Genomic DNA, 16,906 nt, shown 5'->3' with positions numbered 1-16,906 from the left:
TTGGATTTTAGCAATTTCAGCAATTAATCTGGCAGAAGGGGTTTTGGGGCTGATAATGTTGTAGGGATCCAGGAGCTGGGGAGGCAGAAGCAGAGAGCAGATGACATGGGGACAGGCAGAATGATGGTGGTTCCCTCTGGCATTTCTTAATCCCTGACATTTCTGCATTTCAGTGTCAGCAAATTAAAGCTATTGCCTGGGAATCCTAATACAGTCCCCCCATTTTATCTAGGGCCTTTTTTAACCCTCGTTGCCTTTTTTAAAAAGCTTTTTCAAAGGACTGGGTGTTCAAATTAGCTTTAACAAAAAGCTGTGGTTTCCAGGCTTTCACACCAGCATCTAAACTTGGCTTGAGGAAGCAGCACTGGGTGGTGTTGAGCTGTGTAAGTGTGGGTAAATACCAGCAGTCTCTAAGCAAAGCTAATGTTTTCTTCCAGGAATATAAAATCATAGAGAAGAGATATGGCCAAACTCTTGGAGATTCAGGTTGCCAGAAGCAGTTGTTTTCTTCATAAAGAAATAGTTTGATGTTTTCTCCAATCCAAAAAGAAAAAAAGAGAACATAGTAAAATATGCTATATAGCTCCCTGCCTTGTATTTACATCTAGGGGATTCAACAACAGCAAAAAAAAAAAAAGAGCAGCTTTTTCTCCTTTTTTTTCTAAACATTCCCAAATTGTCCTTAAGTGACAAGTGAGACATGTAAGTATGAGGGGTTGGCTGCAGTTGTCCTGCTGCCCTCACAGCCTTTGCTGACAGATACCAGGTAAGCGTGGGATGATGTCCTGGCTTGCTCTGACATTGTGAAAGTTTCAGAGGCTCTTGGCCACTTTGGGACAGTCCCCCATGCCTGGAAATACTCTCTGCAGAGAAGAGTGTGTGCATGAGGAGGGGAGGGAATTGAAGACATCAGGATCACATGAGTGTGGACATACCCATGTGCACGTTCCTCTATTCAGGCCACCTCCTTCTTACCGTATTACAGGAATCTTTGCTCTTTCAGAGCATCAGAAAGCTGAGTAAATGCTGTCAAATCCTGTTAGCTGCCAGCATTTTCTGCTCTGCAGCTGAAAGCCAGCCTCTGCTTGCTCTAAAAGCCTTGATGTCCATTGTGGCAGCAGTGCCAGAGCCTGGCTGTCCAGGCACCGTTCCATGGGGCTGGCAAAAGCGTGGCACTGAAACTCATCAAGGGCCAGGTGCCAGGAGTTATCAGCAATAGCTCTGTCATCTTGTGCTGCTGGGGGTGTTTATCAGCAGCAGGGTTTAGCTGCTGCTGCTGCACTGGCTCACGTGAGCGGTTATATTTTGTGCTTTGCTGTTTGTATTTAGAGCTTCAGATAATTACAGAATGGGTTGGGTTGGGTTGGAAGGGACCTTAAAGAAAATCATCTTCTTCCAACCCCAATGCCATGGTTAATGAGAGTTCTTGAACTGGGGCAAAAGGAAAAAAGGCACCAGTGACTTGCAGGTAGATGTGGAGCAAGTGTGAGTAACTATATGGAGGGGACAGATTTGAGGTAGGAGCTGCTCCAGCTGCTGACCTGGGTCAGCACCACCAGGGTATTTTGCTGTATTTTCTGTGTTTTTTCCTGGTATCTGCTTTAGGGCAGTTCTGTGAGGCTCTGACATCCCCATCCCAGCTCAGCCCCTTCCCTGCACTGGCTGTGGAAAGAGGGTTTATCCCTCTCTGCAGAAGGTGCAATTTGTGGATAAGAACCTGTGCATTTCTCAGGGCACCAAGCTGCTTCATAGAATTGGGCATTTTTTGTGCAGGTGGCCATGTGTCAGTTGTGACAGAACATGTACATGATGCAGCTGCTGGGCCAAGCACTCAGCACGATGCTCAGATGATTGGTGCTGGACTTTTGCATGTTATAATGCTCCTTCTGAAGCATCTTCCCTTCCCAGACTTCCAGTGCCCGTGCTGGAGAAGCCAGCCAGCCTTCCTTGCCCACCATGGGGTCCTGGCTGTTGGAGCCAGGACAGATATTTAGGTTTGAGATGATTCTCTGCATGGTTTCTCCCATATGTATCACACCTTTGAATAACAGTTTGGATCAAGAGCCCTCACTGCTAGCCCTGGCTTACCCAAAGGGCCGTGGTAGGAGTGCAGCAGATGATGGTGAGGTGAAAAGGATGGAATCCCAGGGAGTGGGGATTTCCCTGGGCAACAGGAGCAACGCAATTTGAGGAGACCTGCTTTGACCCTGCCTAAATGAGACACTGTTTCTTGTGTTTCTGTAGGTTAGAAATCTCTGTTACATGGTGACCAGACGGGAGAAAATGAAACACACCATTTGTAAACTGCAGGAGCAGATCTTCCATCTCCAGATGAAGCTTATTGAGAAAGATCTTTACCCAGGTCAGTACCACAGAGCTCGTTCTCACAGACACTGTCCCCACTGAAGCCAAGTTGTGTGCCCCAGCTCCCTTCACCAGGGAAGCCAGAGCTGCCCCCTCCCCTGATATGTTATTTTGGCACAGTTCATATATTGACTCAGAAACACTCAATAAAGCCAGACTCTGGGTGACTGGAGTGCTGGAGCTATTTGTTTTCACAGATCCCTCTTGATCCTCCCCTTCCTGGAAATCAGTCAGGACCATGCATTTGTTAGGTGGGGATGCTAAGGCAGTATTTTGTGACCTGGGACTGCTTGGGAGGAGATGGCACATCCTGGGCATGGGCTGCTCTGCACCTGGCTCCCTGATACAGGGTGGAAGCCCTGCTTCAGGCTCTTTGCAGATGCCTTTGAGCATTCTGTCAAGAGTCAAGGGATAAGCTGCTGGTGGGGGTTCTGTGGCTCCAGGAGACCAGCTCCTTTAGCTCTGGTCAGCTGCAGCTCCTTGCTTCACATATCCATTAGCAGAGATCATGCTGCTGACTGCAAAGCCGCTGCCAACTTCTATTAAGGAGCTGAAGTAAAGCTGGTTTCCTTTTGTCCTACTTCTTTTTCCTTTTGCACAAGCAGTCCCAGAGCCCACAGCTTCTGCTCCCTCCTCCTTCTCCTCCTTTGCCTCCAGTGGCAGGGCAGACCAGACCCCGTGGCTGCAGAACAGTTTTTCCAGCAGCAGCATCTGGTGCTTTGGCAGCTGCTTCTGACGCTTGTTGTGTTTGTGGCTTTGGAGTTGTGTTTGAAGCCATCACATGGTTGGGGTTTCTTCAGGAACTGTCTGGGCTGAGCTTTCCTTGACAAAAGTCTCCTTTGACTGAAGTTTTGGAGGCTGAGGAATGTGTATGTTGAGATGTCTGTGACTCAAGCCCATGCAAATTCCTCTTGATAGCCAAAGCCAGGCAGTGCTGGAGCAGCTGGGACCCCAGGGTCTGCTCTGGGGTGATGTGGGTCCTGTAAATCCCAGTCCCTGTCATACTCTGTGTTGCTGCACACATCTTTACTGGACTGGAGGTACAGCTCACCAGCCTGATCACACACAAATGGTTCTCACCAACTGGAGACCCCACATTGCACATCCATGCCCTGGTACCCAGATTATTGTGTGCATGTTACTCCTGGACCCCCACCTCACCGCCCCAGCCAGCAGTGTCCTTGCCAGGATCTCCTTGCCAGGAGCACCACCTGCCATGGGCTGTCACTGCCAGGTTTTGTGGGTTTTGGAGGCATCACAGAGGACTTAAGGATGCTCTTCAGTTCAGCTGGGCAAACCCAGCCCAGCATTTGGTGCTTTCAGAAGGAGATAGGCACAGGGTAGTTTGCCAGGATGTGTTTTTAAGCTCACCTCTCTTGTAGACAAGGTGTTAGATAGCTGGAAATGCCCCTGGGGACCTGTGTTCCCCAAAGTGCCTTGGGGGTACGTGTCTCTCTGATGTAGCAGTGGGATGGAAGCCAGGAATTCCTCCCAGGGAGAGCTGGAGTAGGTGAGCTGGGAGCTTCACCAGTGGGGTGCAGGTGCCAGCCAGTGATGGGGAGCTGTGTTGAGGCTCTGCTGACGGTGTTTTGGGGTTGTCTGCACACCCCAGTGCTGGTGCTTTGCAATTGCCCTTCCCAAAAATGTTATGGGTGTACTTGAGAAAAGCATGGCTGCTGTTCCCATGATGTTTGTTCTGCCTAAAGGTGAGTGATCAGAGACAAACCCACAGTGGGAGGGTGGCTAGGATTGGTGTGCAGGGATGACTTCAGACCCTGTGATGCAGATTTGTCTTCTCTCCTGCCCTACCTGGCTGGTGCTTGCACTTTCCACTCTGAACCAACTGAGCTGAGCTGCTTTTCTCTCCTGGGACAGACTTATTGGTTGAGCCTGAGCAGGGACTGACTGCTTCCTCTGGGACCCAGCTCCTGTCAGTCCCTGCTGCCAGGGAAACAGCCCAACTCCAGGAATTTGGTCCTGGCATCTAAAGGTGGTTTGGGCATCCCGTGCCAGGGGGACATGAGGGACCCGAGTGCCTTTCGGCATCAGTCCGTAGAGTGTCCTGAGCTCAGGAGGAGTTCCCTTGCCAAGTGACCACACCAGGAGCTGCAGATACTCAGCATCCAATGGAACCCAAGCTTTGGACAACTCACTGCTGCCTTTTGCAGCATTACAAAGCACGTACTGGTTGGGAAGTGGGGGATGGTTCTGTTAGCATCCTCCCCCAAAGCTCCAGACCAGATGCTCTCCATACCTGGGGATCCTAGGAGGAAGGAAAATGTCTCCATTATTTCACCAGGATGAGGCCAGTTTTTAACTGCTGTTACAGTAGCCATCGACCAAGATCTGCTGGGGTTGTTCCAAAGATGGTTTTGGCACAAAGGTTTTTTTGGACCAGCTCCCACACAAAACTCAGAACAGGAGGGGTTTATTTTTCCTGCTGTCAAATGATCATTTAAGCAGGAGATTCTTAATAAAATCAGTGAGAACTGCCCATGTAAAATGAACCTTCCTCTCTTCCCTGTATTTTTCTTGCACAGAGTGGAAAGCAAACACTGTCTGGCTTTGAAACATGGCTACTATTTTGACAGGTTCCTCTTCAAAAAGTGCTGCTCGGGTTTCTCTTTAGCCCCGTTGTGCTGTCTAAACAAAGTTAGATTTTGATTTTGTAAGCGAAGTGAAAAATGTGTCTGCCTTCCTCCCATTACTTGGCAGGAACGTAGCGAATACCAAATTTGCTTTTTCATTTCTTTCTTCCTGTAAGTTCTTTGGTCAGAAGGGGTTCCTGGCTGGCAGCTCCAGGACTGTAAATCCTCTGTTAATTCAGGCTCAGGCAGGTGCAATGCAAATTCTCTCCCCTGCTTGCCTGGTACATTTCCACTGCTGCCACAGGGGGAGAGCTGAGGTTATTCCCTCTGACCTGTGCACCTCATGGCCTCTCTGCTGAGGATTTGCTGCTGGCTGACACAGTAAACTGATTCCTTCCTTAAGATCATTGTTTAGCCTATGGGCCAGACTCTGAAAAACTGCTTGTGGCACCTCCGCTTCTATGAGCCACTCACATTTTGGTTTAAGGGCAATATCCTTCCCTCTCTGAAAATCAATAGGAGTTTTAGCATGGACTTCTAGGGGAGGATGGACTAATGGAGTAAGTAAAAACTGTTGGAAGTATTTTACTTGGCAATACAAGTTGTACTTTTATATGGTATTTGTCCTGTTTACCCAAGAGGAATAAATCCAGTAGAAGTTCAAAGCCATTTAGGAAATGCTAATTTTTAGCTGAATGTCTGTATAGCTAAGAGTTAGATCCCTACCTTTCCATAGGCAATCCTAGTCATCTTTTCTACTTCATGTACCTATATCACTTTGGGTTTTTTTCACTTCTGCAGTTTTGCCGAAAGGTCAAATCAAGGCTGGCTTTAAAACTGCTGCTCTGTCAGGCTGGCTGTGCAGCTGAATCCCTTCCTGGAGATGCTCTTGTTGGTGATGGGTGACACAGCACCAGGTTTGTAGGTCACCATGGCTCTTGCAAGGTGTCTGAGCAGGATTTGGGGTTGCTCCCTAGTGGATCATCACCCCAAAGTCCTGGCCCAGGTCTGTGGCTGTAGCGTCTCCAGCAAATCACCTGCCTTCAGTGGGGCTGCTCCTGTGGTCACTCCTCTCCAAGGCTAAAATCTCCTTTTTTTGTAACCTACAGATTTCAGATTTTAACATGTAGGGACCTTAGCCCACAGCTGGCCAAAGAATGGCCCCTGTTCTCCCTTTGGCTTGGAGTTGTTGCTGGTTTGCTGCAGGTCTCCACTGCAGGGGTGTGCCCCAGGGGAACTTGCTCACCACAGCATCCCTGATGCCTCGTCTCACACGACGTTTTCCTTTTTTCCTAAAAAATGCCAGAACAAACTGGGAAGAAGACAAGGGGTAAGAAAAGTGACCCAAGAAGGAAAGGAAGAGATGGTAGAAAAAGTAGTCCTGAGAAGACAGAGAAAAGGAAATCGGTCAACGAAACTGTTTTGGGACAACTGGGTAAGTCTGATTTTATGGCGCAGAGCTGACCCGCGATGCTGGAGGCTCCCTGTTTTGGGGAGCAGGGTTAAGAGTCCCAGCCCCTGATCCCTCCTGCATGGAACATGGTGGAGTTACACCTTCCATCTCTCCTTTGTGGGAATCAACCTGAATTATCCAGGTCCTACTAGAGGGACTGGGTCAGGAACATGTTCACTGGAAGGGCAGGGGATTCAAAATTCCCCCCTGTAGCTCCAGGATTGGAAGAATGTGTTACAAAACCTGTGATGTGCTGCTGGAGCAGGATTTCGCTTTCAGGTGATAAAATCAGACTTACCCATCCCATGGTAGGGCTGCTCCCCTGTGCCTTCTGTGCTGTGCAGTGACAGTGAGTACAGCACGTGGGCTCTGAGGTTTCATGTCCTGTCCGTGGCACATATGGCTGTGCTGGTTGTGCCACTGATGCAGGAACATCCAGGAGTCAGGCACAAAGTGCTCCCATCTCTTGAATTTGCTCAAGAGGGAGGAGCCTGACCCCACAGTTGCTTCAATCACCTCCAGTTCATCCCCATCAGCTACAGCAGCAGGCAGGGCTTGGGGAAGAAAAGGAAACAGAACAAAAAAGGTTGTTTTGGACAAGGTCCTTGACAACTGCATATGGTTTTTACATGGAATTGGGTTGTTGTTTGACTTCCTCTGGTGCTGCCACCTCTACCAGCAGAGGCAGAAGGTGATGAGTCAGTGTGTGCCTAGCTGCCACACAGGGGAGCACTGGTACTGTGAGGCTCTCAGGTAGTCTGGAGATGCTGCTAAACCCTCCAAGGGGTACAGAGCATTTCTGTGGGAGGTCTGGCAGTCTGGAACCCACCCTGCCTTGCTCTGCATTGCACATTGCTCACCTGACTACACTGCTTTCTGGTTATCTCAGAGCTGTTGGGTTTTAGGACCTTTGGAAATGGGGCTTTTGCACTCATTCTGTCTCTGTTCTGTTCTTTGCTAAAGAAGTTTTGGATTTACTGGGGCAAATTCCAGCAAACAAGAGAGGCTGGTGATTCTCAGAGAAAATCTGAATGGCTGTGAGCTTGGGAAACCAGGCAACTTGACCCAAAGCTTCACCAAGTTCTTGTAACCTCCTAAATTCTGTGAAGGGTTTGAAGCATCCCTTAGGGCAGCTGTCATCAGAGAAGAGCTGGGGAGGGTGAGCTGGGCAGTGCCCTTGCCCACAGAACTTGGGCTTTTCAGTATTTGGGTACCACACAATGCCCTAAGTTCATCCTTGCTTCTGCTTCACCTTCTGTGCCTTGGGCTGGTGACAGGGTGGGGTGCTTTCTTCTCCAAAAAGGGCCGTGGTGAGGTGCAGGGTCACAGCCTGTGTTGCTGCTCACAGGTGAGGGTGATGTAAAGCTGTCACTGCTACCAGCAAACATTGTGAGCACGACTCACCTTGCCCAAGCCACTACTCTTTCTCTCTCTATTGCTAGACTGACTGTTTCAAAGGAAAGCTCTTCCTGAAATCCAAATCAAACCTCATTTTTCCTCCATCCATTAAACCAACTCAGATGTTGAACCTGTGGGTTTCTGTTTCAGAGATTAAAACTCTCTCTGTGTAGGTGTGCACCTTTCCCATTGCTAATTGGACACAATTAGTCCAGCCCACAGTGCTCTCTCCTGCTCTCAATGATCATTATCAGGAAAATTTTCAGCTTTTTCCATTCCAGCCTTTATCTCTGCTCCTCTTCTTCAGTTTCCACACCTTTTGAGATGTTCTCAGACCTGCAGATGTAGCAGTAGTCCCATCACCATGCTGGCTGCTTGGCTCTGGTAGTGGCCTGGCAGCAGCTGCTTCCTGGGGAACCTGTCATCCCTTGTTTGGGCACAAGTCCTGCTCTGTCACCATATTTTTTAACTTACACTTGAATTGTTTGTCTTCTGCCATTGCACGAGAACGTTTCCACCTGTGCTGGGATGTGTCATTCATTGCTTGTCATCTTCACTGGAGGAAAAAGCTTGGTTTGGATTCAGGGAGGTTTGTGGAGAGTTGGATGTGAGGGACTGCTTGGGTATTTGTACTGTGACCTCAGTGAACCCCAAGTTCAGCACTAGTGCTGGAGTAAACCCTGCCCTGTGTCCAGTGTGGTGCGTTACACTTGCTCTCTCAAGTGTTCCTCCAGGGAGTTCTGGTGGAGTTGGTGGTGGTGGTGACAGAGGGCAGCATGGCTGTTCCTGGCTTCTGAAGCAATCTTCCACTCTTGTTTTTCCCAGGCTTGTCAACCTCCTTCCCCATCGATGGGACCTTCTTCAACAGCTGGTTGGCACAGTCGGTGCAGATCACCGCGGAGAACATGGCAATGAGCGAGTGGTCACTCAACAACGCCCACCATGAGGACAGCACCCCTGGCCTCTCCGAGGAGCTTCTCCAGGATGAGGAGACCTTGCTGAGCTTCATGATGGACCATTCCCTCAGGTCCCCATTCAGGCAGAGTGAGACCACAAAGAAAGTGAAAAGCAGAACGAGAACGAACACTAAGAAAAAGCTGCCAAGGAGCAACCCCTCTGCAGTGGGTGGGGGCCACCCAGAGGGCTCAGAGCCCTGGACTAACAATGCCAGCAACTTGTCGGATGATCCCGCCAAGCCCTTCGCTCTGGATTCCAGACCGAGCAAGCTGGAAAAAGGGGCAGCAAAGCTTCCCACAGACCGCAAAGGGACGGGAGAGGCCAAAAAGGTGGCCAAGAAGGGCTCTCTCCAGAAAGCCAGCGAGCCTCATCCCCCCGCTGGGACACGGGGCTGCGTCAGCAAGGATGAGGAGGAGGAGGAGGAGACGCCGCGCTGCGCTCAGACGCAGCCCAGCCCCGCAGCCAAAGTGCCTGACTCCATAGGTAGCCCCAAAACCATCGTGAGGTTTAAATTACCAAAGGAGAGCCGGGGGACGCGGCGCTCGCAGCCCCCCAAGGCCGATGGCGCTGGCGGAGCTCCCCTGCGTCGCTTCGACGCCGACACGGACGGATACTTCTCCGACGCCGAGATGAGCGACTCGGACGGGGAGTCCCGCAGCGGCCGGGCGCAGCGGGGCCAGCTGGACGCGGCCGGCGAGGACATTGTCAGGATGAGCATCCTGGCGTCCTAACTCCTCTGATCACGCTGGCTCGATGAGGCCTCAACCCAGTTCCAACTGCCATGTCCGATTTCTGCCTGGTATCACAGCGAGGGGGGTTTTTAATATGTGTATATAGTTGGAAATTCTGCACTGTTGTCTTTCTCTTCTCGATACGCCTGAGATACAGCTTCAGCTTCACCGACATCGATGACTGTGACAGCAGTGGTCCCTCCCCGGCTCCCTGCCAGACCCCACTTCCTGGGAACGTGAGCTGGCACCTGCCAGGACCGATGTCAAGGGTGCAGAGGGTGGTGGGTGCCGGTACCCGTGCTTTCTGCAGGGATGACAGTTCAATTAATGGGCATTATTTAATGAGGGGCAGATTTCTGCCTGGGACGGTTGCCCTCAGAGCAGGGAGCGAGTAGAGGGGTCCGGCAGTGGCCAGTGGGAGGGGAAATTCCCACCTGTGTGTGCAGAGAGAACGAGGCGAAATAAGCGATTCTAAAATAAATAATGACTAAAGCACAAAAAGCTTGTTGGAGGAAAACGCTTGGGGTGGAAGAGAGAAATGTTACATTTCTGTTTCTTGGGAAAAAAAACAACCCTTGGTCATTATTTTTCCCATCATCTTTCCATTCCCATGGGTTGGGATCCATTCAGGGGCCAGGATGCAGGAGTCCTCCCCATCCATGCCCCCACTGAGGTTCTTAGAAACACTGAAGTGATTTACTCAGGTGAATGGATCAGCAAGTGGAAAATGGAAATGTGGGGCAGGATGGAAGAGGAAAGTGTCCTTTAAAACCACTGTGGGGAGTGAGGGTTGGTGTAACCTGGGAGGTTGAGCAATTTTTTGCCCATGTTTCTCTCCAATGCTGCCATGGTCCCACCATGCCAGGGCAGCACATATGAAATCCCCCTTGCAAACCAAAACTATGGCCCCAAGGCCAAATGTGCCATCACTGAGGGGAAATAGCAGCCCTTGCCACCACCACTAAATGCTACAATGGAAATGGTGAATTTATTCCTCTCCATCCTTTGTTTTGGTTTGTGGTTTGGTTTATTTTTTATTACCTTAAATCCTGGTTACAAGCTGTTGACTCGTTGTGGAGGGGTGATTCACAGAAGCTGACATAAATATTACAATAATTTAATGCATAAAATGTCCCCAGTAAGCCTTAAATGTTGTTTAAAAGCCCATGTTACCTATAAGTCAGGCGAATTTCCATGTTTGCACTTAATTGCACCATTACTTCGGTTTTGGCTTCAAAGGTCACAGTTAAGTCATGCTACGTGTTTTATTGGAGTGACCCCAGTGTGAGCTCAGGGAACAAAAACAAAAAAGGAATTCACTGAAACTTTTGTTGTTGTTGTTTTTTAAAAATAAAAAATGTTTAAAAAAAAAAACTTAAAAAAAAAAAACCACAAAACCAACCCAAACCTGGGACACTTCTGCAACCGGTTAAACCCATCACTGAACAAAAAAACCTTGCAATTGTCAAACCAATCAGTCAAAGAATTTTGTGGATGCCAAAGAAATATTTTGACAGTCAAGCAGCACAGAAACCGGAAACTTGTCATTATGAAAAAAAAAATTGGAAGTTATTTAGCAACCAAGGACTAAAGACACACTCATACCACACTGCTGCGGCGTTAGGTTCCAAGCTTGCTCCGAGGGATGCTGCTGCTCCAAGACCGCATCCTGCCATTTTGGTTTCCAATGCTTTTTGCTCATTTCACTGTGAGCTTTCTTTTTTGAAACTCTGAGACTATTTTGATTCATGTTTTAGAGTAGATCATCATCTTTATCAGCCTTCCAAAGTCCTTATTATTGATAAAATTGCAGCAAAGATCAGCGATGACAGCCCAGCTGATCCCAGACACGGCAACTGGTGGGGCCTTTGGGTGGGATGCCCAGCCCTGCCTAAGCCAAACACTCACCTGGCTGAGACTGACTGTGCCTGGGAAGGAATCTTCCTCAGATGGGAAAAATGTGACAATGTTTTATTAGTGAAAAAAAAAAAAAAGAAAAAAAAAGAAAACAGAAAAACAGCAAAATACCAACAAAACAGGAACCACCTTTGTTATAAATTAGCATAATCCATTGAGGTTGGAAATGAAAATCTGCTCATTAATTAAGGCTCAGTATGTTCAGATAATGTTAAATACAGTAAATAGGACTTAGTTTATCTTATCAGGCTTGCTAGCTTTAGCTCCAGTATCCTAGTATACGAGTCATAACAATAATCAATATGCTGCCTTTTAATGAGTCTTGCTTCCGTGTGCTTCACTCAATTATGGTTATAAAAAAGGAATCCACAAATTTCACTGTACACAGTTCCATTCATCAGCTTCTGCACTACTTGTTTTCTCAGTACAGGAAAGCAAAAAGGGGGAAACTTTAAAGAACAACTGACCTGGCACCTCCAGCACTGGGCACAGTTGAAACACTCCCAAAACATCAGGCATCATGTTTTGCATCAGGAGATGGGGGAAAAGCTAAGGGAGCTGGTGGGGCACAGGGAGAAGAATGGGATGGCAGGAATAGAAAGGAGGAAACGGGCTCATTGGTGAGCTGTGGGGTTGAGCAAGGGCTGGACCATGGCAGGACAGCTGCAGCCACCCCAGAGCATCCTCTGCCTGGAGCATCCTTGGAGCAGGAGAGTCTGGTGTTCTGGAGAGAAAATGCACAAGGAAAATATTTTTGATGTTAATGTAAATGTATTTTGAAATGAATAGAAAGAGAAGAAAAAAAAAAAGGTTTATTTTAGTACAGAAATGTTATCTTTTAAGATGTATAAACTGCAGGAATCTACATTTGCACTGTTAGAGCACCTGTTTCCTTGGTGGAACAGCCACTGTTGCAATGAGGATGCAGAAAGCATCATTCCCTGATGGAGCACGGCCCCACACCAGCCCCAGCCGTGATGGTTGAGGGACTTTCCCCAGGACAGCTCCCATTCCACACTCCCATTTTCCCTACACCCATATTTTGATATTTTTTAAATTATTATTATTATTATTATTATTGGGTTTGTTTGTTATTTTTTTTTCACTTGCACCTATTTTATGGGGTTAGGATGCCTGCTGTCCCATGGAGCTCGCCCCAAGGCTGGATGCAGAATGGAGCCAGGCTGGATGCAGGCTGCAGGAAGATGCTGCTACAGTGCAGGGCATGAGGTTTGGTTGTTCTTTAAGGAAATCCCCTGCAGTTTGCAGCATTCCACATTCAAAACAACCCACTTCACATCAGTTACAGGAAATGATATGAATGTCACAGGAGGAGAAACCCTTCTGTTTTCTTTGTTTCAAAGAACGTGATGTGCCATTTGTTAATACAAAAGAGAAATATTGAAAATATATTGAAAAGAGCAATTTTAAATTATTTTTGGCTTATGTTGCAATATTTATTTTCTTGTATTAGAAATTCCTTTGTAGAGAAAAAAAAATGTATTTTTCATTAATGCAAAAACCTATTTCTCCTTTTTGTACATTTTCCATGTTAGTTAATTCTTAAAGCAATATAATGTTATCAAACTTGTTCTGTGTGAGACTGTATTATGCATGCTATTTGTGTTGCCTTGGAATAGCTCTGTCTGCCATTATTTTCATCCTGTTTAGATACAGTGTATGCTTTAATACACATTGGGACCATGGCCCATTGCTTATGAAAAAAAAACCCTTTGCATTCCTCAATGTGTTGGCAAATGCAGTCAATAAAGCAGTGTTTTCTGTGTACCTCGTGTTGGTGTAGTGAGAGAAAACTCATCCCAGGGATGCAGCTCTGTGGGGATGCAGGGCTGGTCCAGCCCTCCTGTTGCATCCACTCTGCCTGTGAGTAGCAAATTTTTGAACTTCCATTGCATTTCCATTGCCAAATCTTAGCCAGCTCTAGGGAAACACAGCTGGAGATGTTTGGCACAGCTGGATGGGCAAGCCCAAGCAAGAGGATGTTCACAAAGTTCCCCCTGCCTGAAAATTTCTGTAATTCAAGGTAGCTGCCTTTCTCGTGGAGATTTAAGTCTTGTTTTGCAAATTTGGAGCAAAGCCCACAGAGGAAGTCCTGCTGTGAGACAGGATGCTCAGAGGAACAGCTTCTTGCACCAGGAACTAGTTTAACAGGCAGAGAAATAGACTGCTAGATTTGCTATTCATGGAAGCAAAAGCAAGCTGTGAAATCCAAAATACTCCAGCAATGTGTTCCTGTTTGTAAGACACTCCTTGTACCCTGCTGATACCAACCAGCACTATGTAGTGAGTGGCCATGGAACTAAATGGTCTCTAAGGTCACTTCCATTCTGTGATTGCTGATACAGAATTGTTGGTGATGGCCTGACCCTCCACAGGGCTCATCACACAGCTTTAAAAACTTGAATGGGATCCACATCTTGTGCATGCTTGGCTGGTTTGGAGGCCACAGGCAAGGGTGCTGCCTTGCTTCAGTAAATATTTGACTCATCAAGCAATGGCTCTTTTCTTCTACCTTTTTTTGGCTTTTACTGGCACATTTTTCTTCTGTAAAATCGCCCAAGTGTCCAAGCTGCTGAAGGAAAATGAGCTATTTAGTAGATGTACTTGGTTCAATTTGTTGCTGACGTGATTAATCAGGTCATGGGGCACAGTAAAGACAGAGCAAAACCATTCATCTGAGATGGGGATTCTGGGGGGTGGAGACAACTACCATGGCCTTACATTTAGCTCTTCAATGAAAAGGCAAAGCATTGGTTTATTGCAAAGTAAGGATTTTTTACTGGGCTGTGTTCTTGCTCACAGCTCTCCAGGCACCCCAGTGATGAACTCAAACTCCAGTCGAGTCCCCAGAGCCCCTTCGTGCAGGTGTGATGTCCACAGCAATGTGCATGAACCTGTCAAAAAGCCGGTTCAAGGCTTCTGTAGCAAATTTTTCACCTGTTCTAGGCAGGGAGATACTCGTGAGTTCAATTCCATAAAGCAGGGAGCAAGGCCAGCCTGACTGTTATTGTTTAACCTGAAACAGCAACCCCTTTCCCAGCCCCAAAATGTCCAAGGGGATGATGCCAAGCCCAGATGGATCTCAGAGATCTTATGCTGGGGAACATGAGGCAACATCTTTACAAGCTGGCAAGGATTTTGTCTCAAAAATATTTACGGCTCATGGAAGAGAGAGCTAGCCAGATTCCTGGGAAGATGCCTCCCTGCCTGCTGGCACCTACATTAGACCAGAGATGGCTGGGATGGTCTAGCTGGATGTATCGTAGAAGTGGGCATGGGGAATGGAACAGAAATGCCTGCAAGCAAAGGAAGAGAGAATTTTGGGCTGCAAAAAAAAGACTACATCACCTCTGTATGTCACCTCATCTCCTAAAGACCCCATTAAATAGATACATCTGTTTCATTAAGCTGACAACAAAACCAATTCACCAAGAACAGCCCAGCAGCTCATATCTGACTTCTGACAGGCACCTTCTAAACTCCAGGCTGTCTTTTGAAGGAGTGGGGTGCAGGAGGGAGTTCCACAAGGCCAGGACCCAAACCCTGAGTACCAAACCCAGGCAGCAACCCCACTGCCCATCACCATCACCAGAAGAGAGCCACCAGCCACGAGGGACACTGCTAACAGAGCAGGGACAGGCAGACCTGGGGCTCCACCAGCAGCACCACACTGTCCTACAGCCCAACCTGGGAAATATTCCTCAAAAAAGTTACAGAAAGCTAGTATTAAACATATATTTGTAGGCAGTTAGAGCACACAGGGCTTTGCTGTGGTGCTCGCTCAGGGCTTGCCTAAGTATCCTCATCACAGATGGTGCCAAATGCCTCAGTTTTTAGTGAGTAGCCAAAGAATCATTTCAATTTAATTGCAAAATAAATGTTAGGCTAGTGCCTATATGTTTTGCATATGGATTGCAAGTGCCACCATAAATACTAATGGGTCAAATACACCCCAGTGTCAGTAAATCATCAGCAAAGGATGTGGAAAGTAATTAATTTTCTTTCAGCTTATCCTGAAAGAATTGCAGTAAGAACTTGTTTTATTGTGTTTGATTAAGTGCTGGTGGTATAACATAATTTCCCATAACCCTGAAAACTGCTGGTGCTGTACTTCTGCATACATGCCTCTAATGTGATGAGACCGTATTTAATATTTACTCTTCCAAAGTTGATACATTTAGAGGAGACATTTTGTGCACTAAAAATAGTTCCTTGGTCTTGGATTTCCATGTAGGGCTGTGAAATTATGTGTCTGCTGTGATTGCAACAGATGAATAAGAAAAAAAAAATCTCTAAAAAAATAAACAAACCTATGACTAACCCACAAAACAAGAGAAAAATCCCACTGCAGGCAGTGTCGACCCTGGCTGGTCCAGAGGGTTTCACAAACACTGCCTCTGTCGTCTTGCCCATCCCAAACTTTATTTGACAAACTCATTCCCTGTTTGTTTAATGCACAGGTGAAAACTGGACCTGTGGAGGGTATAACTAGACATTTTTTTGTGGAGGGTTTACATTTTTTCCCCAGGCAGCTTAGTTTGGGGATGAGTTGGGACTGGTATTGGTTGCAGGCAGTTCTTCCTTCTCCTGAGACAGCCAAATATGCTGGAGATCCACCATGAAGTCATGGTGAGGAGGTTCCCAGCCCCCAGCCAAGTTTTGGGGGCACAGGGTGAGCCCACAGCTTTGCCCATACCCATCCCTTATCCATGAGAGGGTGCTATGGGCTCAGATCCTGGACCTTGTCTGCCATCAGGTATAAATTGTGCAAACAGCAGGTTTACAGGGGAATTAGGTGGTAAGAGGAATGCAGCTCCCTTCCAAAATCAGAAGTCAGATGCTGGTGGTACTGTTTGTGCTGTGGGTGTCCTGAGAAACAAGACCTGGGGCTGTCTGAGCTCTGCTGGTGTGTGCAGTTCTGGGATGGAGTTTCCCAAGGTGGTTGGATTTTGGCATTTCTTGAAGTGCTGGGATGGTGTTTCCCAGCTAAACCCACTCTACTGAGTATCAGATGCAGTGTTTTTCCTCAGGAGTAGCTGCTGTACATTCAGATGTAATAAAGATTAAAATAATTGACTGCCTGTGTTTATATTTTAAGTGGTACTTTATAATGTTGACACTGAGCACAAGGAGAAAATGAAGAGGTTAAAATACTGCTGTTACACCTGGTCATTAGCAGCCCTGCAATGAGCTCCAAATGGCCAGATCAATGAAATGGAGATTTTCCAGGGAAAACAACAGCAGGTCAAGAAAGCAAAATAACATCTGCAGCCGTAACTCCTAGGAAAATTATTCTCAGGAGAGAGAGGCTGAGGACACCAGCCATCCATGTGGGAATGACCTGCCACGTGCCCTGCCTCCATCCAAACATCTCCCTGTGCAGGCTGGAGTGCAGTACCCTGCAAGAGAGAAAATTCCCTGCAGAAAACAAGGTACCAAAACCCCTTCCAAGAATGCTCAGCTATAAATAGGTGTTT

The 16,906-nt window shown here is 47.4% G+C and overlaps 1 protein-coding gene across 2 annotated transcripts in view; it reads left to right on the top strand.

The window, feature by feature from the left end:
• JADE2 (jade family PHD finger 2) overlaps positions 1 to 13,196 on the top strand; it is a 69,071-nt gene extending 55,875 nt beyond the window's left edge. Inside the window, exons 10-12 of one of the 2 annotated variants that reach the window (XM_015641910.2) lie at positions 2,245 to 2,362; positions 6,259 to 6,387; positions 8,629 to 13,196. In XM_015641910.2, the coding sequence (XP_015497396.1) occupies positions 2,245 to 2,362; positions 6,259 to 6,387; positions 8,629 to 9,491 (1,110 nt within the window). In that variant the 3' untranslated portion in view covers positions 9,492 to 13,196. The remainder of the gene's footprint in view (positions 1 to 2,244; positions 2,363 to 6,258; positions 6,388 to 8,628) is intronic. The other variant, XM_015641911.2, reaches the window with a different exon arrangement.
• Positions 13,197 to 16,906: the final 3,710 nt, after the last annotated feature.

The sequence above is a fragment of the Parus major genome, chromosome 13, assembly GCF_001522545.3.
Source record: "Parus major isolate Abel chromosome 13, Parus_major1.1, whole genome shotgun sequence".
Lineage (NCBI taxonomy): Eukaryota > Metazoa > Chordata > Aves > Passeriformes > Paridae > Parus > Parus major.
This window is presented reverse-complemented; position numbering and strand designations above follow the sequence as displayed.